The sequence below is a fragment of the Calonectris borealis genome, chromosome 21 (genome assembly GCF_964195595.1).
Source record: "Calonectris borealis chromosome 21, bCalBor7.hap1.2, whole genome shotgun sequence".
NCBI lineage: Eukaryota > Metazoa > Chordata > Aves > Procellariiformes > Procellariidae > Calonectris > Calonectris borealis.
Genome location: NC_134332.1, coordinates 7,262,210 through 7,288,044, shown reverse-complemented (window position 1 = coordinate 7,288,044; position 25,835 = coordinate 7,262,210). Strand labels below are relative to the sequence as shown.

Genomic DNA, 25,835 nt, shown 5'->3' with positions numbered 1-25,835 from the left:
GCAACCCCAGCCACCTGCAAACTGGCATTGTCACCTTCGGTCTGCCCTTCCCCTGTCCCTAACGCAGAGAAGTGCACATCTTTCAGGCCGACACGACTGAAGGCTGGAGGAAATATAGCCCTGGGAGAGAGCGCGGAAGGGAGCCTGCAGCTGATTTACCAGCCTGCACTCGTACAATGCTGCTCTCTGGAGACGGACGGGGCTGCCAGAGGCATAGCAGAGATGGCAGAGTGCCACCTGACCGAGGGATGAGATGCGAGGAGCAAGAAATTTTCATTTTAAGCATTTTTTCATCATGCCTTTCCCCCAGATCCAGGTAGCATTGGATTTAAAACACAGGCAGCATTGGATTTAAAATCCAGGTAGCGTTGGATTTAAAAGAGCAAAGGAAGGATTAGCTCTTGCCCATTGCTCCTTTCACATTTTTCTGAAAAAGATCCAGAATTTCCCCTTTAGCCTGGCTGTTAAGGGAAACGATCCTTCAGATTTCCACTGCAAAACCATCCGATCGCAAAAAGCTCTAGGAACATCTAAAACTTCCTTAAAGCGCAAACCCAAAGAGCAAGCCTTGTCTGCCTGTGACAATTTTAGCATCAGAGATCACCTTGGTATTGTAAATAGCCAACATCTGGCATCAGATGCACAGTAAATGAGCTGAAAGTGAGCCCCCTGGGCAGACGTTTTATATCTATTAATAAGAAAAGGAAAACAATTATCTGCCTTGCTCCTACCACCAAACGTCAGGAGCCCATTAAGAGTGGAGAGGCGAGCGGAGAGGCGAGCCCTGCGCAGGCAGGGCACAAGGACGAACCTGAAGCATCGCCGCAGCAGAACCAAGCCAAACCCCAAAGCTGGTATTTAAAGGAAGTCGAAACAATTGGACGTCCCCTGTCACCGTAAGGTCCTTTCTGTCCTGGCGCCTGAGGTGCCATCTCTGCTGCCGTCCCTTATGGAGGGGAGATGAGGATGGGGAGAGCACCCTCGGGGGCATCGCCTGCCCGGGGTCGGAGCCACGAGCATCTCCAGGGATGGAGGCAGATTCCAGCTGAGGTGTTTATATAAACATGTTATCAAAACCTCAGCTGAAAAACAATCTGGGTGCAGTGCTAGGGGCGGGGAGGAAAAAAGGAGAAAGCCAAAAAAGCCCTTGGCCTCGTCTGCTCCTGCAGCCGTGATTCACATGACTTCACGCACATGGAGCCGCTTGGATGAGACAAGGCAGCTCTCCAGAGCCCAGCCTGGGAGACTGGGATCAGAAACAGAGTCACAAGCTGGACTCAGCCTCCATGCGCCGCAGCTGAGCATGCGCGGAGAGGAAAACGGGGAGATAAATGCCTAGGAATAAGAGCGAGCCCACCCCGGGAGCTCAGGGCACCCAAGCGTGGGAGCAGATGTGCATCGGACAGCCCCCTCTGCCCAGCCCGGGACCGTTTTAAAGCAGAGAGAAGCTGGCAATAACTCATCGCCTGGGCTTCAGAGCCTGCAGCCTGCTCTGACCCGGGTCCCACCGTGCTGGAGGCCACACCAACCCCGCTGAGATGCACGTGCTCCCCGCCACAGCTCCCCGAGGCCACGCGTAGGGCCAAGGCTGGCTTTGGAGGTCCTGTATTTCCCAGATTAGCCAACCTCACTCAGGAGTGACCCCTGGACAAATGTCACCGTTCCCAGGAAACAGCTCCTTTTGCTCTACAATTAGAATTAATTTTTTTTTCCTTTTTTTTTTTTTTTTTTTTACTTACGTGCCCCATCCTACTGCTTCTGAACTTCCCAAATCTCCCGCAGGCATTAGGCTCCCTGACCTGGAAAATGAGCCGTTTGCAGCCTTGACCAGTTGACATTAATGAAAGAAGCAGGTTTCAAAAGCATCTTCACCCCCTCTCCGGCGGAGTCGGTGGCAGCTGGAAGAGCTGCACTCCTCTGGAAGTGAACTCCTCTACTCCATTTTCTTCCCCAAATGCGGTACTATTAGGTGTAAGAGCTGACAAAAGGCACAGATGGCACGACACATTGAAGAACCAATGAATCAGACACTGCGGCGTTTTGGGGGGGGGGTATTTTTTGGCTGAACAAGCAGCAGAGTGGGGTAAGTGGCCACGGGGAGGTGAAAAAATGGTGGAAAGCAGCATTGTGCAATTAATTAAAAAAAAAACCCCAACAACTAAAAATAGACCCGCCATATCCTAGATGATTAGAAACAGCCCCGAGTGCAAACACAGGCTGCCTGGAGTTCTCCCCTTGGAAATACGGTGCCCCTGGGAGCTGGGCAATTTGTATCTCAGCATCAATTACTGAGCGGGGCTGCCTCGCCGGGGGTCTGCAGGGCTTGGGGACGAGATGTGGGCGAGAGGGTGAGCGCAGAGAGAAGCGCTCGTGCTGATGGGGAAAATGAGCTGAGCAGCCCCCCGGATGGCTGAGCTGCCTCCCAGAAGGACTCCGAGAGCTTGCAATGCCCCGTACGCTATGGCAGCAGTGCGGGTAACATCAGCACACCCCAGAACCACGCGCTGCAACACGCACAAGCACGACGGCACCGTACGGGATGAGCTGGAGGAAGAAAACTGCCGTGGGCTGATGACCAACGGCATCTCCCAGCCCACAAGGGCTGGGCTCCTCGCTCGGACTCGCTGCTGCTCAGGCTTGTGTTTACACCCCGCTGCCTTCAAATCGGCAAAAACAAAATCGGGGCTGATTCTGTGGTGCTCAGAGGGCCTCCAACCATCACATCTCACCGTGTGTTAAAGACACGGATCAGGTGTGTCTGCCAGCATCCCTGTATAGACAGAAATGGAGAGCGAGACCAGAACTGCGCTCCAGGTGAAAACACGGCGCTTTCTTCCAAGGGGAGGAAAAAGAGACAGTTCATCGGATTCCCCTCTCCCATCCCCATCCTCCACCAAGCCTGATCTGGAGCAGGACACCCGATGGGCTCTCCCTGCCCACCGCTCCTCCCAGCCCTCAGCTCCCTGCCCGCCGCTCCTCCACCTTCCTCTTCCCAACCACCGCTCCTGTCAAGGCGCGTTAGAGACAAACACACTCACCCGTTTCTCGGGATCTCCCCTCGGGCCAGAGCCTGGCTCAGCTCCTCCGGCAGGGCTGGCTCTGCCTGAGTGAAACAGCTACTGTCCCCTTTGAGCTCCAGGCAGGGGCACTGGGAGGCTCCGGAGTGACAGACATAAGGATGACTCATTTCCCATGTTTATTCCCCCTCTTCCCATTCAACAACCCTCGCACTTCTTTTCTCTTTCACTCTGCATTCAGGCGCTGGAACGTTTCGCTCTGCGCGAGGGTTGGATTTCAGCTTACTGCAGTTTCCCCAAGGGCTGCACGCTGATGGCTGCAGGGCTCGCAGCATCCTCAGCACCAAGCAGCCGGCCGGGACCTGAGCTCCTCGATGCTGCCCGGTACCAAGGGGCTGATCAGACCCCTGGAAATACCCCCGCTGCCTGCTCCAGCCACAGCCAGATGGGTCCCAGCCTGTCACTGCCTGTCCTTTATCTGAAGGGACACTGCAGACTTGCAAGCCTGCGCTGCAGTGAACAGCATACATTTGCTATAGAGGAAGCAGGCGAGGAAGGGAAGGGGGGCAGGGAAGCCGGGAGAGCTGGGCATCGCTTGCTGTTCAGAGATGCCTGAGCTCATCAGCTGTGAAGGGATGAAGGGTGAGGACGGCACCCACCAGAGGACCAGGGACTTTAACTGCTGCATCTGGGCAGGACAACAAGAGGCAGATTAGCAGCCTGATGTGATGAAGAGGAATATTTAATGCCAGGCTGGAGCTGTGTCCAGATGCTGGATGCAGGGAGCGGGCATCTGTGTTGTTCCCTCTGCCTGGCACCCACTGTGGGTCAGTCATGTCGGGTTACTTGACATTTAAACGTTTCCACTTCGCTGGGCAGATGTGCTGCAAACTTGCTGCGATCTCAGTGGGCACTGGCAGGGCTGGGAGGGGAGCAGGACGGGGGCTGAACCTCCTCCATGTGCCAGGTTTTACAGGGAGGGCATGGCTCATGCAGGGCACCAGCTCCCGAGCTGCTCTCCCCTTCCCTGCCAAAACATCATCTGCCCTGTCTAGCTCAGAAACTCCCCAGCCTCACAGTGGGAAAATGAAAGGGGAAAAAATAGACACATCTGGCCCCAAACCATCTCTGGGGCTCTCGGCTTTGCAAGCTCTGCTGCATACGGAGTGATCCATCTGCCGTGCAACTCCCCGGCCTCTCTGCTGGGTCTGGGGAGCCGAGCCCGGAGGCTCGACAGGATGAGCTTGACTGCACTGCCCGGGCATTTCATCTACTCGGTGACCTTTACCAGCATCGGGCTGTGCTATCTGGATTTTCACCACACGGACTCCAAAGTAAAGCACGACAATACCTGAAGCATCCCCGTACTGTTAGAGCAGGGTCAGCGGGGTCTCGAGGGGCCTGGTGAAGGCATTTCTCGCTCTCTTTCCTTCCTGCCCCACCACTTTCCTGCCAATCTGGTCTTGCTTGGAAGCTGCCGGGGTGGGACTGCAGAGTCCTGGCCATATATATGTATTTATAAATTTATATATTTTTTTTAAAAATAAATATATATGTGGCTCAGGATAAAGTCACAGCTCTGCAAGGGGCTCTGCCTCAGAATATCGTGGCTTGGTTCCCGGTCAGACTAAAGCTAGGTCAGTATTCAGGGAGAAGGCTGGAAAGAGCAAGAACTGCCTTCTTGCTGACCTTCAGGAGTGGAGAAGTGTCCCCAGGCTCCCCTCCTTTCCTCCTCCTGTGGCAAACCACCCATCCTCAGCCTGCCACACTGCCCGCGATGATACGTCCAGACCCTGCGGCACTGCGTTACTTGATGGCAATAAATGCTTAGTGACAGCACCAAAGAGCCAACCCGTCCCTCGGAAGCGGGATGCAGAGCCAGCTGGTGATGGATGAGGACTGGGACTGGTGTCACTGAGACAGCAGGCAAAGAGAAGACCAGGGCTTTCTCTTCTCCCAGTCTGAATACCTATTTCAGCAAGCCATGACCAAAGCAGAACCAGTTAATGGCGGGTATTTCAAACTGAGCACAAATACATATTTTATGTGCAAGGGTTAACCAAGCAGATACCTTCTGACAGCAAAGGCACACGGTTGGACTGCAGCGAACTAAACAAGGTGGCAATTTGGCTCTAAATACAATAGGTGGACTTCACCGGAGTGACCACTTTGGGTAGATGACCATATTCTATCCCCATGGCAGTAAGAAGGTGCCTGGACCTGGAAAGACCATCAGTCTAACGAGATCAATCTGTTTAGCTTAATAAATAGGAGGTGAAGAAATGACTTGAGCACTATCCAAAATATTGAAAGACAGAAGAGATGTTGGCTAAAAGAGCTATTCAGCTGAAGAGACAAGGGTATGCAGATGCAATGAAGGGAAGAGTCAAACTAAAAGCAGGACTACCTGCCACTGCAGTAATAGAGAAATGGTTCTGACAGGTTCACCCTCACTTGCAGTGATACATCAGATTGAGTGTCTGGGTTTTTTCCCTTAACAAATTGAACAGAAACAAATTAAGGGTTGTGCTGTATTTTGCCGTGGGTTAGATCAATGATCCAAATGTTCTTTGCTGGCTTTGCAGTCAATGAATCACTAAATTTGGATCCACGTCCCTACCAGATGGATCAGAACCAGAAACCGAGGTACTGCCTCCCCCAGGGTTTAATGGAGTTTCTGTCTGGTTCTGGGGATTTTAGTGAAGGTTTTATATCTGTTTTCCCCCTGAAAGCCTGACTGCAAGGTTCAAATGATTTTCTAAGCACCCCAGTTTTCATGAAATCCTTAAGATTGCCGAGAAAAGCTTGAACAGCCCTAAAAGTTCCAACACCGGCAGACAAATAAAATGAACTCTAAAATTGGGGGGTTTCCTGAGTTATGATTTTCTCGATTTGGCTGGGGGGTGCAGACTTTCTTCCTGACTCTTCAACAGCCAGGGTTGGCAATGCTGAGATAGTCTTCCTGAAAGCACATTCTGGCAGAGGGATTTTTATAGTGGGCACAGATATCTGATTTCTTCCACCTTTTCAGTAACAGGCTGTGAGCGTGCTTCTCTGGCTGTTCGGCATTTGCTGGAAAAGATTACGATGAGGAGAATCAATAAATTCCATCACAGATGACAAACATGGAGGGAAAACATAGCTTGGGGTTGCTAATCAACATCTGCAGTTGGGATGGATGGAGCATCCCAGGGTCAGATCCCCTCACCCGAAATGCTCCCACATGTGTTGGCAAAGCTCCTGCCAAGAGCTCCTCAAGGCGCAAGTGCCCCCCCTTCCATCTGCAGTGGTGCTTCTGCCAGGTTCCTGGTCCCATTTCAGCAGTCTCCTGTCTCCTCGCCTTGAGAGCCTGATTGCAAATCCTGAACAAGTGCTCTATGATGGGCTGGCTCCCTGCCCAGAGACTGCATCAGAAATTCTGCTTGATGTATCAAACTCCCAGCAAGCAGGGGGAAGGGAGCAGAGCCAGGGGAGGGAAGGAAGGGGTACCATAGACAACCCCGACTTCCCTGCTTCCCTCTTCCCAGGAGACCAGGGAAGCACCAGGAGGTTCCCTTCCCTTTGACCTGTCCCTGCCCAGGAGGGCTTTACACCATATCCTGATGGATTTGATCCGCAGGAAAACAGCAGCGAGAGGGACCAAGGATGCCAGATGCTGCAGTCATGCTCCTTCCTATTTACTCATGAGACCCCACGTCTCGTGGGATCTCTCTAGGTCCCCCAGCCCCACACTCCCCAGCCAGACTCCTTCCTCCACCAGCAATGCAGGTATTACGATATTCGGAGCTCCTGACTGCAATCTTAAATATCAAACCACGGCCACGCTCACAGCAGAGATCTGCTCTGTGGGGTGACACCAGTCCTGCTGAGGAAGCTCTGACAAGAGAAGCGCAGGGCACCTTGGTTAGCCCCACCAGTCAGTGTTGTCTACTCGGAGGATAAAGTGAAGCTCTTTGGAGGCTACCAGACCTACGGAGCTGTCAAGTCACGTTGTGAACTAGTCCTTCACACAATTTAATTGTCTTCTTTCTTGGCAGGCGGAGAAGAGGGATGGGGGTAGCGTGTCCAGGCAAGGAAGCAAGACTTCAGAACCCCCCCGAGTTGTCCCCAGGCACCACATGTGAGCTCAGGAGACCTGGAGATGCAGGTAGTGGTGCAGGGCTCAGCTCTCCCAGCGACCGCCTGATACTCAAAGTTTCCACGTGACCCAGAGGTGGCTTTGCCTCCTCACATGGCAACAGAAGGGCGAGGAAACCTTTCTTGTTTTTAAGCCAAAGGTGGCATAGCTCTTTATAAGGATCTCAAACATTTTGGAGCCAAAGAGGTCAGTTTTCAGGCTCCAAAACCATCAAAGGCTCTCGGGTCAAGAGACATCTGGAAACTGTGCCGGTTGATGTTAGTCACCTACTATTTCATCCTCGTGCCCTTTTAAACGGAGCTCCTTTTCTCAGTGAGAGGTTGACCCAGCGCACCGAGGAGCCCCTGGAAGAACCGCTGACGTCGGCGGGCTCTGCATCACGCCGATGCTATTCTGGCTTCTTCCCCGCGATGGCCTCCCTTCATTAGATGTCACAGCACGAGGACAGTCTCTTCCAAAGGGAGAAAAGACAGCTACCACTGTGCTTTTCAAAGCAGTTCAGTGCAATCTTCGCCCTCTCCGAGGGATGAACTTGTGAAAAAAAAACCTGGGGCCATGTTGCAGAGCCCGTATCGTGTCGCAGTCAGTCCCTGCAGACAGGACGTCCCTCTCCTGAGGTGCCTCTGAAATAAAATGTCCCTATGTCCCCTCAAAAGGCTCCCTGAGAAGCAAAGGCCTAAATCCAATGTTTTCAGTTTCTCTGACCAACCAGAAGCGGGAGCTCCGATCGCTGTTTTTTTGGAGAGGGTGAAACCCTAGGGTGGATCACGGCCAGATGAGATAGTAATTAGTCACAAGGGAAAATACGATAACTGGGCCCCATGCCAAAGGCAGGAGAGCGAGAAGAGCAAGGTCCTCAGGTGGACACGGCCAGGGTGGGTTGGAGCCAGGATCTAAGGCAAGTCACGCCTAGAGCTCAGCCTGGCCGCTGGTGGGACACCAGTCCACACGGGTGGGATGGGCCCTGCTCAGGTGGGAAGGCAACTCCTTTAATACGTCCCAACCTCCAGAAACAAGGACAGCGACCACCGCACGAGAAGAAAGGACTAGCAGGAGAGACAGAAAGATCCCAGCCCGTTTGCACAGCCTCTGGGTCACATTAGCGCGTGGAAATGGGGACAGCAGCGAGAAAGGTCCTCAAGGGAAGGAGGATGCGAGATCAAACCGCAGCGGGGAAGGAGACAGGACTCCATCACGCGGCGGCTGAGATGTGGAACTAGGGCCTGTTTGAGAAGGTGGTGAGGGGATGGAAACCTTTTTTTCTCAAGGATATCCTCAGGAGTTGATCCAGAGAGCAAATCTCTGTTTTCCCCACCTATCAAACCACCAAGGCAGATGACCATAGATTAAATAAAAGACATCGCTGCTGTGATCCACCTGCACATCACTTGGTCTGACTGGGCAACCCTGCCCCTTGCAGGACCGGGGACCTGCCCCTACTCCGTGGGTGTCACCAGTTACCAGGATTACTCCATCCCTCTTAGACAACTTTTTGCTACATCCATCACCCACGGTACCCAGGACCGAGGCAGTTGATAAGCGCAGCATTCGCCCTAAAGGTCACTCCCTGCTTCCTGACCACATCGGTGGCTGGGAGCAGTCAGAGGAGGAGTCCCAGCGCCGCTGTCCCTTGTGACCAGGGCTGGGCTTTCCCAGTGGGGAGGAAGGTTTGCCACTCACCTAGCAGCAGGTTCATGAGGACCTCTTGGCCTGCCAGCGTGCTGCTCTTCACCAGGCAGATGAGGGTACCCGCAATCCAGGGGATCCCGTGCCCCGTTATCCCCAGGAGGTTAATCATGGAGCGGGCACCGCCCCAGGAGGAGGCTCTGTTGGCGCACACTCCCAGCCTCTTGGACATGCAGATGTCAATGGCCAGCAGGGAGTTGAAGGCGATTCCCTTGAAGGAGGGGTTGAGCTGCATGCAGTCCTCTTCGGGCAGCTGCTGCGACTGCCTCCGCTCCTTGGGGTTGCTGTTCTGGGCACCAGCTGTCCCGGCCTGGCCGCTCTGCTTTCTGCTGGAGCTCCTGCTCTCCTGGTTCCCTTTCAAGGGCTGGTTCAGGGAGAGGAACTCAGCCCTGTTGAGGACATTGTTCCTGTCTCTTGCCCTGGACCGCGGCTGGGATGCTGGCATTGCAGTCGCTCTCTAACGCAACCTGCTTTGCAAATACCGGGAAGGAGAGAAATCCCTCTTCTCCCTGCAAAAAGCTTCCCCCACTCCCACCCTCACGAGCTGTGAATTTGGGAAGCTACAAAGGTTCCCCTCTGTGGCGGTTGCCCCCAGCACAGACTGCAGCTGTTAAATATAGAGTAAGGAATGCACATGGCTGTTTACTTCATGGGCCTAGCAAGCTTGGAAGGAAAATTAATGCCAGGCTTGGCAGCCACTCCAGTGCCAGGGAAAAAGGTTAAACAGCCAATAGATTGGAAGAAGAGGAGGGAAAAGCGTTGTGCCAAAGGTTGGTTGCTTCTGGCCTGGTCTATTTAAATCTTCCAATTGCTTATTCCCTGGGGCTGCAAGGGAAACTGGGAAATGTAGTTTTTTTGCACGACAATTCACATTTCGGTATCGGCAAGTCAGAGCTGGAGGAGATCAGGGCATCCCCCCCTCCCCACGGCAGCTGGTATTGCTCCCACGGTGGGCTGTGCCACCCTGGCTTTGCAAGCTCCAAGGCTGGGCATTGCTCGGGGGCTTCCCCCCCAAGGGGCTCTCCCCGGGTATCTTCTCGATTCGTCTGTTCTGCAACATCTCACCCCTGCTAGGGCACCCTGCCCACCACCTTCCTCTCCCTGGTATGGACACCTTTCAGACATCACTAGCCCCATCCTCTCTCCCCGCTCAGGCTGCATCCCTGCAGCGACTTCCATCACTTACCTCGTCCCCGGACCCAAGGAGAAGCATCGCCTGCCTCCTGATTAAAAGAGACACGGCGCCGTTGATGAATTCCCATCCCCCTGCCCCCAGCGCTGAGCGTGGCCTCAATACCGCACATGTTTCTGCCGTGTCATCCAGCATCGCAGATCCCACGCTGAGAGCAGGTGACAGGCGGTGCCCGCATCCCGGCGCTGCGGATGTGATCAGCAGCACAGGTACCGGCCCCAGGGGAGCGGGCGTCAAGGGATGGGGAGGAGGAAGGCTCGTGCCAGGCCCTGGGGAGTCTTCCTGCAGAGGACAGGGAAGACCAGCCATCCCTCCTGGCACGGCACGTTGTGCTCCATCACTTTGTCCGTGCACGGCTGCCATCAGCCTCCCACCCCCCCACTCCCCACCGCAGCTGGGGTGAACCCCCCTGAGACATCTCCCACCCGCCGATCACCAGCGCTGGCGAGCCCCTGAGAACACCCCGTCTGCGCTCGCAGCGCCAGTTTACAGGTCTGAATGATCTTGCTACTGTCCCTGAACTGCGGCTGCGTGGATCTAAGCCTCAAGCACCGCTGGGAGAGACCGTCCATCTCAGCTCCTCCTGCCCGAAGGACGGCAGCCTGCTGCAGCACCCGCCTGAGCCCGATCCACCCGGGCTGCCATCGCCGGGTTACCTTCCCTGGGCAATGGGCCGTCGTGGCTCCGCACCACCCACACACTCAAGAAAGGGGATTATTCCTATGCAAATAGGCTGGAAATCCCCCGTGGACAGAGAAGTGGAGAAGATGAATATTGCACCGAGGAGCAGAACACGCACGTCTCTTGGTGCCAGTGACATTTGCCTACACAACTGTTCAGTTTCAGAGGTCAGTATTTGTACAGGTAATCCTGGGAATCAGGCCCCCAGGGATCTTTAAAAGTCTTGTCCAAAATGCACTGGAGGGCTTAAGTGCTAAATGAAAGGTGGTTCTTGGCTTTCTAAGATAATAAGACAAATTTTGCACCCTCTTGCCCTTTTTCTCCGTAGTTCTCAAAATCCTCTAGATGAACTATGCATCCAGCCTGTGCCCGTCTCACAGACAGACTGGCCACAGGCGAGGGCAATGCTTGGCCAAGCAAGTGCCAGAGGTCCTGAGGAGCCCTCGCCCCTGGGCTTTGCTCGTATTTCCCCCTCAATGAATTAAAGGAAAATAATACACATCAATTTATTTCTGAATTACACCCTCCAGGAACCTACCCCTAGTCTGCAATGATGATCCTAGCTGGAGGAAGAGCTCGTGCCCTCCTCAGGCACCCTTACCCAGCCCATAAACCACCACCCCCTTCGGCTCAGGTACCATTTGGGGCTGCGGCAGCCCGGCAGCGTGCACAGACGCTGCCACATCACTGACACCCACCAGCTCCCGTCTGATCGCCGGCTGCGCAGTGGCATTCTTACGCTATCGGGGAAGCCAGCGCCCCATCCCTATCTGCCTGCCCTCATCCCGCTGCCCGGAGCCAAGGCATGTGGAAAATCTCAGCCCACCTGACATCAGCCGGGGAGATAACCGTCGTCGCTGCTTTAACTTGGCTATGGCTGTCACCTCCCCGCTGGATGGCCTCCCTGTTTCTCCTCTTCCATGCAGGGCTGCTGCTGTGCGGGGCTCCTTGCAAACGTCTGTGAGCAGAGGGTTAAAGCGCTGGTGGCCACGAGCCTGCAGAAATAGGGAGACTCGTCTCTCCCTCCTCTCCATCCAGGTGCCAGGGATGCTGAGCTATTACTGAGCATATTCCTCAGGAGTTGTCACTGGGGAAAAAAATACCTTGAAAACCCTGGGAGTTAATTTAATCTGGTGCCTGTCTCTTCTGCTGACACTGATATAGGGGAATTTCTCTGCCTTACACACAGAGCTGCCCCGTGGGAATCCAGCCTCGCACCCCAGCACGAGTCCCCAGCAGGACGGGGACGGAGAAAGACGGGCAGTGCGGGCAGAGGCAGGGCTAGCAAACCCCTGCCAAAAGTGCAGCGGGAAAGAAAAGCAATTTGGTCTCTCCTGCAGCCAGACGGGCTGTCACCGCCGGTCCCAGCGGAGAAACCGAGCTCGGGAGGGAAACGTCCCCGATCCCTGCACTGGGGCCATGCCAAGCACCGTCCCGCTGCACGCACGGAGGAAGGGACGCAGCGAGCTTAGAGGAGACGCGCTCTGCTCGCAAAACAGCCACAAAACCAGGGGTTTATTAATATCCCCGCTAAACCTGTAGGCAGGCTCCCTGCTCCGGCGGGGCTATTCCAGGCCTGACACCCGATCCACGCGGGTCATCGAGCGCCTCGGAGAATGCCCAGACGGACAAATCCAGACGGACAAATCTGGCACGCTCCACGCACCGTGTCCGCTCAGCCCCGGCTGTGCTCCCTGCCTGCCTGCCCGCCCCTGCCTGCGTGCGGTGCTGCAGTCCCCGGGTCTGGGGGCTGCCGGCCACAATTCCCCGCGAAGCCGCAGCCGTGCACGGCATCAGCTGCTGGCAGGGCCACGCAGACCACGCTGGAGATGCGGGTGGGACGGGAGGGACAGCAACGTCCCCTTTCGCTGCAATTCACTGGCAGCTTTGGCACACCCCAGCCTCTGGCTGGCCAAGAAGCAGCACTTGCAGCCGAAGTGCTTGCAAGCAAACCTGCAGCGTTCCTGGGTGGGATTCTTCTAGGGGCGAAAAAAAAAGCTTGGCCAAAATAAAATATAATATTCTGTAGTATTTACGGCACACGCAGCAGTTGCCAGTCAGGCCTGTTAGCACAGCATAGCACAGCCTTTGGTGGGCTGGTTTTATTTGCCGCTGCTCAGATGGTGAAGGGGAGACCCTGCCTTTCAGTAAACCTGGAAAACGTGCTGGAAGGACATGGAGGATGGGGAATGATGCCAGGGGAAGCAATAGCAGGAACGGAGCATGGCCGTGCTGCGATGAGACATGGACAAGTGCATCAAATGAGCAGCAGATGGAAATACAACTCACAGCATCGCCAGACACTCCTAATTCTTACTTATCACAGCTTGGCCTCACATCTCCAGCAATTCCATCAGCGAGCACCACGCTCTCAGGCACAGGAACCGTTCTGCGCACGGCTTAATGCAGCCACTCTGGGGTGGAGTGTGCTAATGCCTTAATCACTCACAGCAGCGCGACGGAGACAGGCACGACCAAAACCCAAAGAAAACTCCAGCTGAAGATGAAAAGCTGATTTAATTAAAATGAGATAATGCAATTTCCTAGTTGACCAGAACACCAGAGACAGCCAAGTTGAAGCAAGACCTGGCTAAAGCTTCAGTAAAACTAGAGTTGCAGAATATGCAGTTTCACCAGATTCATAAAGCTCTGAGAAACTGTGACAAGCTTGTTTGAAAAGTGTGAAAGAGTCTTGGAAATGTCAAAGGATTTCAGCACCTTCTGGAGGCTGCTGAAGCAACTGGATATTTCATTCAGAGATGCTCATTTCATTCTTTCTTGTACCAGGTGGTAGTAACTTGCTTGCTTGTAACTTGAGCGTGTTCTTAGTTTTTATATCTGTTGCAGGGCTAGCGACTATAATCGTGCCCTTCACAGACATTGGGAAGTTTAAAATAAATACTTAGCTAATGCTTTGAGAAACGTGCAGATGAAAAACATAACAATATGCTGTGGTTTTTCCACCCCTTGCCAAGGGGGTGGAAAAGAACAAATCTGCCTCTTGTCAGGATCACCCAGTAGCTCCGGTCTCTCCTACCTGCCGGAGGGCAGACAGCAAGTGCACAGCATTGAAAAATGCCAGGCACTGCGTGAGCTAATCAAGCCTGCTTGGGAGTGTGGGGCATTTCCTCAGCTCTGTGCTGCTCTACCATACCGCAAGTGGCACTGGCAAAGCAATTTTTACTTCTCAGTTCTCCAGGTTTCCTATTTAGAAACAAGCCACGGAGGACACACACACCCGGAGCCCTGCGTAACGCTCGACGTACAGCAGCTATTACCGAAAAGCTGGACACACGCCTCTCACCTGGTGCTCAGCTCTTGAAATTCGGATCCTCAGCTGGCTGATGGTCAGCAGGACCAGCCAGCAACATTACTCCTAAAACTGTAATAGAAGTTTACAACTTTCCTACAGGCCGTTGCTGCCTCAGACGCTTCTCACTCCCTATTCCAGCTACTCCTTAGTCCCTCTGCTGCTATGGAGAGCTTTGCATTTCTAGTTGCTTGAATCACAGCCCATCCAGCCTAGGGCCACAGGTTTTGCAAATAAGGAGACCATCCCTTTACCGAATCTACCAACCAAGCTCCAGCCGGGAGAGGAAAATCTTAATCTGAAAAACCAAGAGAAAATACACTGCAGTTAAATTAAAAAAAAAAAAGGAAAAAACACGTTTCTAAAAAAAAAAACTACATTACCCACAATTCACGGAAACGTGGGAGGAAATGCTGTTTTTGCAAGGGAGGTTTAGCTTCTACAGCTGCAGTTTAAAAGCGAAATAGAGGGGGAGGGATGGGACTGGGCGAAGGAGGGAGGACAGGGAGGCAGGGAGAGAGCGGGGGGCTCAGACCTGCTGCTAAGCCGGCCGCCGGGCGGGCCGGGGCGGAGGAGCCGCTGTCATGCCGCGGTCCCTGCCCGGGCAGCCGGCGGGAGCGGCCGGGCACGCCCGGGGGCACGGAAAGGCTACGAGCGAGTTTCTGCAAAGTTTGACCCGGTTGCCTTTTTGATGCTGCGGCGGCGACCGGAGCGGGAGCCCCCCCGCACCCCCCCGCTCCACCGGCGAGGCTGAGACCCGGGGCCGGCGCCGTCCCCCGTATGCATGAATGTATTGCGAGAGAGGAAGCTTGCGGCAGCCGGGAGGCGGAGGCACCGATCCTGCTCCTCTCACCTCCCCGAGCATCTAGCGAAGAGGCGAAGGGAAGGAAAAAACGAGCGAGAGAAGGAGCCTCCCCCCCCTCGCCCCCCCCCGCCGCTCCTCGCCCCCGCGCAGCGCAGGGCAGCCCGGCGCGGTGCGCGGCCGCCGGGGCTCGGCGCTGCTCCCCGCCGCCGCGGGATGCTGTGACGCCCCGCAGGACCGCGGGGCCCACGCGTGTGCAGCCCCGCCGCCCGTCCATGAGCCCCGCCGGTTGAGCCACAGCCGGCTCGCCCGGGAGCGGCGGCGGCGGCAGCAGCAGCAGCGGGAGGAGGAGGAGGAGGAAGGTCGGACGCCCCTACGGAGACCCGCTCGCCGAGGAGGAGGAAGGGGAGCCGCGGGGCCGGCGCCCCCCGGGCCGGTGCGTGGCGGCGGGATGTCACGGGCGGCGATTCCGCGGCGCTGAGCGGGCGCGGAGCGGCGCGGCCCCGGGCGCGGAGCGGGGGAGGCTCGCCGCCGCCTCCTGCCCCGCTGCGCAGCCCCCGGAGCCCGGCTGCGAGACCGGGACCGCCGCTTTATTCTTTATGGTTTCGGCTATTTCTAAGGAAAAAAAAAAAAAAACAACAAACAATCCTCAAACCCAAAGCCCTGACATCGCTGGCGGAGGAGCCTCCAAAATCGGAGATTTGGCTACTTTTTGCATTTTCCACCCGTCGTTTCTTTCTGTTATTATTGTAATTTTGTGCGAAAGGAAGTTATGAACAACTGCAAGTCAGGAAGTGGAAATCCACACCGGTTGTGACAAGCTGGGGCTAAAAACTATTTCATTATTTATATAGATATGTCTATCAACGTTCTGCTTTTCATCCAAAGAATAAAGGGAAATACTGGCTAGTCCTATGTTTGACGGTGAATGACAGACCGCATCTGAGGAAAGGAAGGACTAAATATATCAGCTAAGAACACCACCGTTATTTATTGAACTCAAGAGACCTTTTTTTTAACCCAAAGACCGTTTGAGCGAAAGATTTAATGGGTCATTAAAAGGGGAAAAAATTTTAAAGGCCCTTTTGCTTCTGAAGTGCAGCTAACCTTAAAATAGGAGCAGTACTTGTAAGACAGATACTCAAATTAAGGCTTTACATGATGAATTTTCTATCCTATGGATATCAGTTTTGAGATTACAAACCAAGGAGATCTGTAATTGATCTAGCACCAGATAATTTCAATGCCTAATATTCCCCAGGATTGCTGGAGTACCCTAGGAGCTGCGTCGGACTGTATTCGGGGTATGCCATGGGCTGTATTCAGAGTATTAGCTGCAAATCCAAAGTTTTCCGGGAAAGCATTTCAGTGATTGAAGTCAAAGCCTCCATCGATCCCATTCCCACCAGCATTGACGAGTCCTCCAGCGTGGTCCTGCGCTACCGGACCCCTCACTTCCGAGCCTCTGCGCAAGTGTTGGTGCCCCCTATTCCCAAGAAGGAGACCTGGATCGTGGGCTGGATCCAGGCTTGCAGCCACATGGAATTTTACAATCACTACGGGGAGCAGGGAATGTAAGTATTTCCAAGAGCGCGTGCGGGTGCATTTGCCTAGCGGGAAGAAAGAGCGGGAGGACCATGGCCTGGCTGGGAAATACTGGGTTAAGCCAAAAATTGGAATCCGGTTGGTTTGATTTTAAAACCCAGTTCTGAAACTTTCTCATACGTTTAAAATACAGGAGAGCTTGTCCCTGCCCTTTTAAAGGAGTAGGTCTTCTCTTCTAATGGGAATGTGCCCAAGCCCTAACCAAAACCCACTGGTTCTGGTAGGAACCCAAAAGCGGTGCTGTATTTCACAACAACTTTTGAGCAGCACTGGAAATCCTGAAATCCCAGCTCTGCCGCTACAGGCACCCCTCTTTTTGATACGCATTTTACACGAGGGGTTCCCCTGACCTCCAGCTCCTCTCTTCGGCATCCCTCCCCATCCCTTACGGGGTAAAACTGAGCATTGATGAGCCCCAGGGAAACCCGAGGGCTGACACTTGTGGCACGGTGCCGTCCCCAGCGTGCTGTATTCTGCTGCAGTGGGCCATGGCTGTCAGCTCCACAGCCCACCAGCCCTGGGAGCAGACTTTAACGTCACAGGAGGAATCCTGCTTGCTTTGCCCACGGTAGCAGGCAGCCCCCACGGGGGAAGAACAAGATGGATTTAACCCACTGATAATTAAACCCTTTGCATCACCTTGGAGCAGGGTGAAAATTTCACATTACCCTCCTTTTGGGTAATCTAAGAGTGGGAATATGTGGCTATATATGTAAGGTAGGGGAAATCTAGGGGCTGTTTGCACACCAAACCCCCTGTGTTACTGGTCGGACAGTCATAGTGAGACAGGAATGAGTCAAATTAAAATGTCACCTCCCTACTGCGAAAAGTCATCTCTCCCCAGTCCCTGGCAGTTTGTTCACCAAGTGTTGTTGCAGGCTTTGGCCCGTAGTTAAATCAGCAACAGCACCTGATCTCCAAATGCCTGCAAGAACAGCAATTCTGCAACTCATGGCGCTGGGCAGCGCCGGGTGCAGCAGAAATCTGTCTGTCCAGCCACGGGGACAAAAGCTGACTGCAGAGCCCGGTGCTGGCAGGAGGTTTGGTGGCTGGAGGTGCTGATGCTGCCCGGTCTCTGGGGACAAGGGAGAAAGGACGGGAAGGTCAGGTTTAAGCAACCCTCCCGTCTGCTCATCCCAAGTGCCCCCAAGTCAGGGGGTGCCGGCTCAGCCCCTCGAGGGTCATTCTGGGTGGCTTAAAAACTGGTGAATGAGGAGGGCTGAGGGAGGATGGGAACACGGAGGAGGGCTGGAGAGCAGGACAAACTCTGACTTAATGCAGTGCCCTCCTGAAGGCCTGAACATCTGCCCCAGCCCTTCTTCCCCCCCTCTGCCTCTAAGCCCAGGTGAGGACTCGGGTTCAGCATCGCAGACACAAAGCGAATACGCGTTGTGAGATGGGGACCGGAGGGAAGGGCATGCCGAGGGGCAGCCGTGACAGACCATCCCCCCTTCTGTCCCCACGTCCCCTCTCTGCTCGAGCAGAAAGTGCCTTGAGAAGCAAACTAGCACCTGGCAAACACCAGCAGTGAGGCTCAGCCAGGGAGAAGACCAGCTTATCTTGATTTTAAAAGTACTTACGGCAGGCCCGAAATCTGTAGGCTTTTTGGCTCCAACACCATCTTTAGCAAGGACAATTTGTTGCTCAGATGTTCCCGATTCCAGGCCTTTGGGATTTGCATGTGTAATTCTCAGGCTCATTTAGAAATCCTGTCTTTAGCGACCAGCTGCAAAGGGAAACAGAAAAGTCCGCTGTACATAAATACAGCTCACATCCACCGAAATAAAGAGGCTGGGCAGAGAGCTGTTCTGCCAGTGCTGCTGTGGGCTGCAAACCTCAACGTGGCATTTTATTTCTCTGCACCCGAGTTTCCCTGTGTTTAAAATGAGGGTTTGGTACAGTCTTCCCTTGCTGGAATGCTTTGAGACAAAAAAAGTTGTATCTACAAGCTAAGTGCTGTAAACAGGTAGTCAGAATTAAACACTGCAGCTATGCAGGAGAGCTGTTAGCCAGAAAATCACGGAAACAAAGATTTTTCCCTAGGAGGTTCATTGACATTTAACTGATACAAACAGAAGTTACCCAAACATAAGTAGGAATAGGTCTGCTTCTCCACTCCCTTTCTATAGACCCGTCACCATCTGAAAGCTATAAATAAAGGCATTTGGGAGGAAAGGCCTCTTCTAATGCGGTTGAAACATGCTCTTGGAAGACCTTTACGTAGAGAGGGACAGGACACAAACCTGTCCGAAAGGATGGGCCGAGCCTTTAGCTGGTGTAACTCAACGTAATCCCACTGCCCTCCATGGAGCTGCATTGATTTATGCCAACAGAGTATTTGTCTCAACTTTCCATGATGAAGAGAGACTACTGCAACATATGTATTTTTAATCACTGTGGTGACAGGCAAACAGAAAACTCCACAAATAATTAAAAAAAAAAAAATCAGTCGGTCAGTTGGAGCATCAATACTTACAGCAGGCTTTGGATTAATTTTTCACTTTTATGCTCCGAAGTTGTTAGCTGTGCGTAAGCTGGCCATTACATTGAGGATAGAAAGAGCTGAGAAATACTGGAGCAGATGGAGCTGTGCGTAACGCTCCTATAGGGATGTTAGCTACAGAGGGGATAATTTCGACACACGCGTTTAAAGTGGCACCGACAATTTTGGGGCTAAATGCAGCGGTTTTAAATGTAAAAGAAAATAATTAAAGCTCAGATAACATGTAAATGCTGGCATCGTTTTACGTGTATGTCAGAAGATGCTGCTGGGAACATGAAAACCCCCAGGATGAGGATGTGGGTGTGCTCTGTGACCCCCCCCTCCGCGCAGAACTGGGGCAAACTCCCGTTCAGCCCCACGGCTGGTGTTACTGCTCCCCCCGAGCAGTACCCTTGGGGAAGGGTGCCGCTGTGCAGCGGGAGGCATCAGGATCAGGCCGCAGAGCCTGTGCAGGACCTGTGCAGGACACGTTGGACCAGGTCCCCGCTGGGATCTGCTGGGGTGGGTGCTGGTTTCTGCACCCGGTTGTGCAGCACCTGGTGGGACCCATGTCAGCGGCTGGGCGACACCAGGATGGCATTATCCAGCCTTGTTTCTTCATCTCCATGGAGATGTGCAAGAAGCAGTGCAGATGGAGATATGCAAAACAGAGAGATAAATGAATCCGAGTTTGAATACGATCAGCCGAGAACCGGGAGAAGTTTCAGGTAGATATTTCTCCCCAGGAGGAACCGATGGGGCAGCTGGGCAGCATTACACCATCGCTTTACGTTACCGGGCCTCTCTCTTTTGCGAGATTAAATCTTCCGTGCCCTGCAGCAGAGACACAATGAACTCGAGAAATCGACTTGTCAAGAGATTTCTCCCAGTCCTTAGGAGGGAAAACACAATCAAAAACAGATTCACCAAAGAAAAAGGTTACGCTTTCCATGGGAAGATCAGTTCACCAGGGGAATTTACGGAGATACCCCTCCGGGGGGTCAGAGGAAAAGGCTTCGCTGCCCGAACGTGGCCCCTGGCCCTCACCTGCGCTGGAAGCACGCACCTTAGCCCAGTTAAATAGCTTGTGCGGGCTGACTTGAGCCTGCTCAGCTAAACCAGCAGAAATCCGTCCCTTTTTCTTAATGCCAGTTTTCTGCTGGTTTTACTCCCTGAACCAGCGTGCATCAAACATCCCTGCTGGTTCAAGCGGCGAGGCAGGAGCACGCAGCTGGAGGATGGGGGGAAGAGGGACCACAGCCGCGTGGCTCCGACAGCTGGGGAGCAACATCTTAAATTTCCTTCCTGTTCTTCGCTATAACCCTGGCTTGAATTGCTTGACGTGCCGGAGTAGGTGAGAGAGACGCTGTAAAGGACAATTTAAAATTGAGCAGCTCTGAATATCAGGTTTTCTTTCTTTCAGCCAGTCACCGGCGCAGGCGCCGCGGCGGAGGGAGGCAGGTAGGAGCAGGGATGTGAAATACCCGAGACGGCTTTTCACTGCGCCCACACATCGCCCTGGTACCTGCGTCTGAGCGGGGCTTCTCTTAGTTAGGGAGCTGGTGGAAAGGAAGGGTGTTGGAAAGCACGAGGTTACGCAAGTCCATCTGGTCTGTGACTAATTAGGAGCTGGCTTTAAGGACTTGGGGCTGAGGATGCAATAGTGCCTGATGCCTGTCTGAAAAGGTTAACTGAATATACCCGTGTCACCGGGGATGCGCAGGGCTGGAGGCTGCCGTGCTTGGATTTGCTGGCACTGCACAGGCCACTGCAGCGATTGCTTCGGTTTGTGCTGTGGGGCAGCCATCTGGAGGGCTCGGGATCAGCTGGGGCTTCGTTTCGTCTGACAGAAGAAGAAGAAACGTATCTGAATGAGGACTAGGAGGCTAAAACCTACACAAGGCTGCTTGGCTGTCAGCAGCAGGGTTACAGTTGTGCCACAAGAAATAACTCGAAGTTCCTTCTCCTGGTAGCAAGGAAACATTTGTTAAGAGAGGTTTGTTGGCAGCTGCAGTCTCTGGTGATGCCCATAGGTTTCAGAAGTGGCAGAAACAAGCTTGTCAGTATTATGAGCCAGAATCTACTGATTTTGGAGCTGATCAGCTATAGTGAATCCACGAAACCAGATAGGTTGGTTTCTTTTCATGCCTCTTCCCTGCTATTGTCAGCAAAGTGTTTACTGGGCACTTTCTGGTCTTTGCTTGGCTCGACACCACCACAGAAAGATGCTGATGCAGCCAAAGATCATTCCACAGCATTCTTTCCAAAATCATCCAGAAGGGCTGTTGTTGGCGTATTATTTAACGCGGACGTACTACGCAAGCAAAGGCTACTAACCTGGCTGGCACGCGGGCTTTGCTGAAGCAGCAGGCGAGGGGCAACCACCACCAGCAGCAACCATCGTGCAGCCTCTGCTTTCGCTCCAGTCATGGGATCATCATAAGGCCTTGGTTTTTTTCTTCTCGTTACTAAGCTGCGCAGATAAAGCGTGATGGTTTTGAAACCCCAGGGTTAACCACACTCGCTAGAATTGGGCACAGCGTGCTCCACGAAGAAACACAGGCCAGTTTCTTCTTCCCCATTCCTGCCCACGCCTTTTCTTAAGCAGGGTGCACTTCTGAGCGCAGCCACGCTGCTCACGAACACGCTCAGCTTTGCGGTGGGGTTTCTCAGCATCCTGCCTTCAGCGACCTGCCCGGGCCCTGACACAGCTCCACCTTTTTGCTCTCATTTGAACCCCGGGCAAATCCCAAGAAGGTCCTGCAATTCTGTACTGGTCTGGGGTCAGATACGTCTACTGGGAATGAAAATGGGGACAAGCAGATCTTAGTTGACCTGCAGTTTCTGAGCATCCTCTACCTAATTCTCCTGCCATTTGCCCACCAGGCTCTGATCCGAGTAGGCTGGAGCAGCCCGGGGGGTTATCAGCCTCTCAGGTCCCAATTTGGCACCTCCACACCCGCAGAGATGCTGTGGCTGCACCTTAGCACCGCGCCTGTCACAGAGTGATCCGCCAGGAAATTGTCACATCTCATCCCCGGTGACAGCCAAGCTGAGTACCTGCCACTGTCGGAATGGAAAGTGATCCCAAACCAGCTGCTGAAGGGGAGAGAAGGAGCCCGGAGATGGGCGGCAGGGAGGAGGTGGGGGGCTGCAGAGCCTCCGCTCGTCCGCCCGCCGAGGGCTGAGTTCATCCAACATCCCCGGAGCTTTTCCCTTCTCAGCTCTCCCTGAAGAGCGTGGGGGACGGTGAGCCGGGATGACTCCGATGTAGGGAGCAGAGCCTGTAAACATCTCGCCGGTGGCCGGGGGTCCTGGCAGGGCTGCTCAGGGATCTCCTTTTGGCTGCCTTCGCTACAAATTTTCTTCCAGGGAAAGGACTCCCTCTGCCTGCTGGCTCTGGGCTCGGGAGAGAGGATGGCTGCAGCCGCCGTGCCGTAGCTGACAGCAGCCCGTAAATCTGCGCGGGGAGATGTCGCGCTTGCATAACCCCCGGCTGCTGCTAACCTGGTCCTGCTGCTCAGAGCATCCCCGCACCCCCCGGAGCAGCCCGCATCCTGCCTTGCGCTGAACCCCCCGGTTCCTGCCAGGTCGCCCGACCTGCAAACCAGCCGCCTCCCGCGCGGTGCGGCCCAACGCCGGCCGTGGCACAGGGGAGATTGTTGCTAGGACCCCCGCTCGCAGGAAAAAAGATAAATGAGATCTTTAACCCCCCCACGGTATCTTCTAGCTACAGCCAGACATTTACAGCTAACTGCTGAACGATCCAGTGGTTACAAACATGGAGGCACTTCACGGTCCTTAACTAATTAACAATCAGAACAGCCTTGTGAGACAGTCACGTTAGTCCTGGCCAGTGGAGAGGAGCAGCTTGTCCCAAAGCTGCGTCAGAGCCGGCCGGACCCGACGCATGCCCCCCCGCCTGCGCCCGGCCGCAGCCCCCGCTTCAGTCAAGGGGCTATTTTAAGCCGCAGCACTGGACTTATTAAAGGCTTGGCCCGTTATCCTGACGAGCCTCAGCGCGTCCCCTCTGTCTCCCTCCCAAGATAAACCCTGTCCCGTGGCACAGCCCGCAGCAGGGAGCCGCAGGGCTTGGGGGGCTGGTGCAGAGCCCAACGTCCCAGCCCCGCGGCGGGGTCAAGTGCAAATGCCACGCTGGGAGCAAGCTGGTGCCGCCAGACAGCCCCTTCTGCCCCTTCAACAGCGGGGACATCGTCTCGGGGTGGCGGGGAGGGCTGATTTGTAAGCAAGAGGGAGAAGGTAAATTAGAGCCACCTCTACCACCCTGGTTTATAAAAGAATGTCCTTAAAATACCCGGCATGCGCTGAGCACATGGTCTATGGTTATGCCATCCTAGTGCCTTTACTCTGCAAATATCTAACCCTTTTTCTGAGCCATTTACAGTAGTTTGCTTCTATTGGCAAATCTAATCTTAAAACTTAAATTGGAAGTTAGTAAAAAAAAAGAAAAAAAAATCCAAGTTGTGCATCAGCCTTACAAGGTGACGGAGGACCCTTTTCCCTTACTTTCTGGCTAGAAAGACTGACCTTTCTGTCAGTCTCGCCAGCCCAGCGCACAGCCGACCGGCTCAGGCAGTTTTACAAGCTGGCTGACCTCAGTTTCTCTGATTACTGTAACCCCATCCCCAGCCCGGAGCCTGCTGCGCAGCCCTTGAACCGGGTCCTTCCTAGGGCTGGAGAAGGATGGGTTACACTTCCCGCGCCAGGCAGGCAGCGGGGAGGGACAGTGGCTTATCCAGAGAGAAAATGAGTGTTTGCGGGTAGGGGCTGAAAAGGAAGACCAGAATGGGGCCATGGGAGGCTTTATGGTCCAGTTGAGTCCTTGATCTTACTTCCACCACTTAGGTCGGCTCTCCTGTCACCTCACCCCCAGGGCCAGCTCTGAGCTTGCCCATTCTTCTACCGACACGGGAGATTTTGTGCTATTGAGAGAAAGAAACTCAGCCCTGAGCTCTGCTCTCACCGGCACAAGAGTTGAGATCCTGAACGCGGCGCTGGAGCGAGTCCCCGTGTTCAGCCGTGCTCAGACAGCCAAGGAGCTGCAAGAAGATGCCGGCATCACTGGATTTTTCTCCAACACTGGAGCTTTCCTTTGCAGCCTTACTTAAACACCGACGTGTTTTGAGCCACTCCAGGGAGCCACCGGTCCCTGCAAGGAAAGCCCTGGCCCTGCAGGGCGATGGTTGCTCAGTGGTGTTTAACAGCAGGACAGACTTTCATGATCAGTCCTGGAAGTTTGAGGACAGTTTTAATGGCAGGGATGAGCTCTTTCGGCAGGATGGCGTGAAAGGCACAAATTCCAGTAAAAGCTAAAGGGGGAATGCATTCACAACTCCTCCCTCTCCTTCCTTGAAGTTCGGCATGTTTCTAAACTAATTAATTAATGCATTATCCATAATTTATTGTTGATTATGGCAGGTCAAGTTGGGAGCTTCCGGATCTACTGGACGGTAAAATCCAGGCCATCAGTGACTCAGATGGAGTGAACTATCCCTGGTATGGAAACACGACAGAAACCTGCACCATCGTGGGTCCCACAAAGAAGGAGTCCAAGTTCAACATCAGCATGAACGACAACTTTTACCCAAGCGTCACGTGGGCAGTGCCCGTCAGCGAGAGCAACGTGGCCAAACTCACAAGCATTCACCGGGATCAAAGCTTCACCACCTGGCTGGTTGCAACCAACACGGCTACCAACGAAATGGTCACCTTGCAGACTATCAAATGGCGCATGAGGCTGGGCATCGAGGTAAATCCCAGCAGACCCTTGGGGCAGCGTGCCAAGCTGCAGGAGCCCTCTGCTCAAGAGCAGCCCCAGGTCCTTAGCAAGAATGAGCCAATACCACCCAGTGCCCTTGTCAAACCCAATGCCAATGATGCTCAGGTACTCATGTGGAGGCCAAAGGATGGACCACCACTTGTGGTGATACCTCCAAAACACCGATAATACAAACCTGGCGTCCCGGCACCAAAAGGGAGAGAAAAAAAAAAAAAACAAACCACGGAGCAAAACAATCACTTAGGTATTAGAATACACACGTATAATCTGAGCAAAATCAAAATGCACTTTTTATTCATTCAACAAATGCAACCATTCTACCTTCTCCCATTGGGACGGATTTCACTGTGCTAAAGCTAAAGAGGAGACCTCTGTCTGGGGTCTGTCTCACCACTGGATTCCTAAGGGAAGAAACTAACACTGATATCTACCCGTATAGCTTTTTTTTTTCCTTCCCTACTTTAGTTACTGTTTGAACTTCAGTCTCATTAGCTTGTCCAGACTGCCCAGAACAATAAGAACATTTTATTTGGGATTTTAAAGAGTCTTTTTTTTTTTTTTTTTTTCGGTTGAGAACAAAACAAGTTCCTGGAGCAAAAATTGACTATTTAAGATAAGGAATTTTTTTTTTTTTTAAGCTGTAAGGTTCTGAGTTGCAAATCCAAGTCATGCGGCCTTATGTAGACTTTGCTTTGCATTGCCAAACTTTTGCCTTAAAGCTATGTTTGAAAAAAAACAACAAACACACCACCAGGCAGAATGTCCTTTCTACAGAATTTGGGGGAGAAAGTTTTGAAACAAGGAGTAGATTGTCAGTGTGTCACGGGCTGATGGATGAAAAGGGCATGAAATTGGAAGAAGAGTGATGAAAAGAAAATCTTCCTGGTTTTAAAACCTGGAACAAGGAAGCATGGAAATAATCTCAGTTTCAAAGCAATGCAAATAACAAACCTGCTGTAGGATGTCTCTTGAGGGGGAGCTACTAGGCCATCTCCCCGCTTCGCAGAAGGGGTAGCAAGCAAGCTTGCTCTGCTTACACTTGATGATCTCAGTCTCCCGTTAGCTTTATAAGATGGGATAATCTCACAGCTAGAATTGTGGCCCTGGGAGTCGACACAAATC

General features: G+C 53.5%; 2 protein-coding genes across 9 annotated transcripts in view; one reads left to right on the top strand and one right to left on the bottom strand.

Moving 5' to 3' along the window:
* Positions 1 to 25,835, bottom strand: part of PLPP7 (phospholipid phosphatase 7 (inactive)) — a 35,650-nt gene that overhangs the window by 4,108 nt on the left and 5,707 nt on the right. The window contains exons 1-3 of one of the 8 annotated variants that reach the window (XR_012676781.1): positions 18,675 to 19,361; positions 18,012 to 18,157; positions 14,052 to 14,322 (exon numbers count right to left, since the gene is read on the bottom strand). Coding sequence is in view for 1 of the 8 variants with exons in the window: in XM_075170583.1 (XP_075026684.1) it covers positions 8,836 to 9,286 (451 nt within the window). In the remaining 7 variants the exon portion in view is untranslated. The other 7 variants (XR_012676779.1, XR_012676778.1, XR_012676776.1 and 4 more) reach the window with 7 other exon arrangements.
* On the top strand, positions 16,138 to 24,933 carry FAM78A (family with sequence similarity 78 member A). Its single transcript, XM_075170584.1, has 2 exons — positions 16,138 to 16,400; positions 24,353 to 24,933. Exons 1-2 carry the CDS (start codon positions 16,138 to 16,140, stop codon positions 24,879 to 24,881), a joined length of 792 nt encoding a protein of 263 aa, XP_075026685.1. The 3' UTR covers positions 24,882 to 24,933.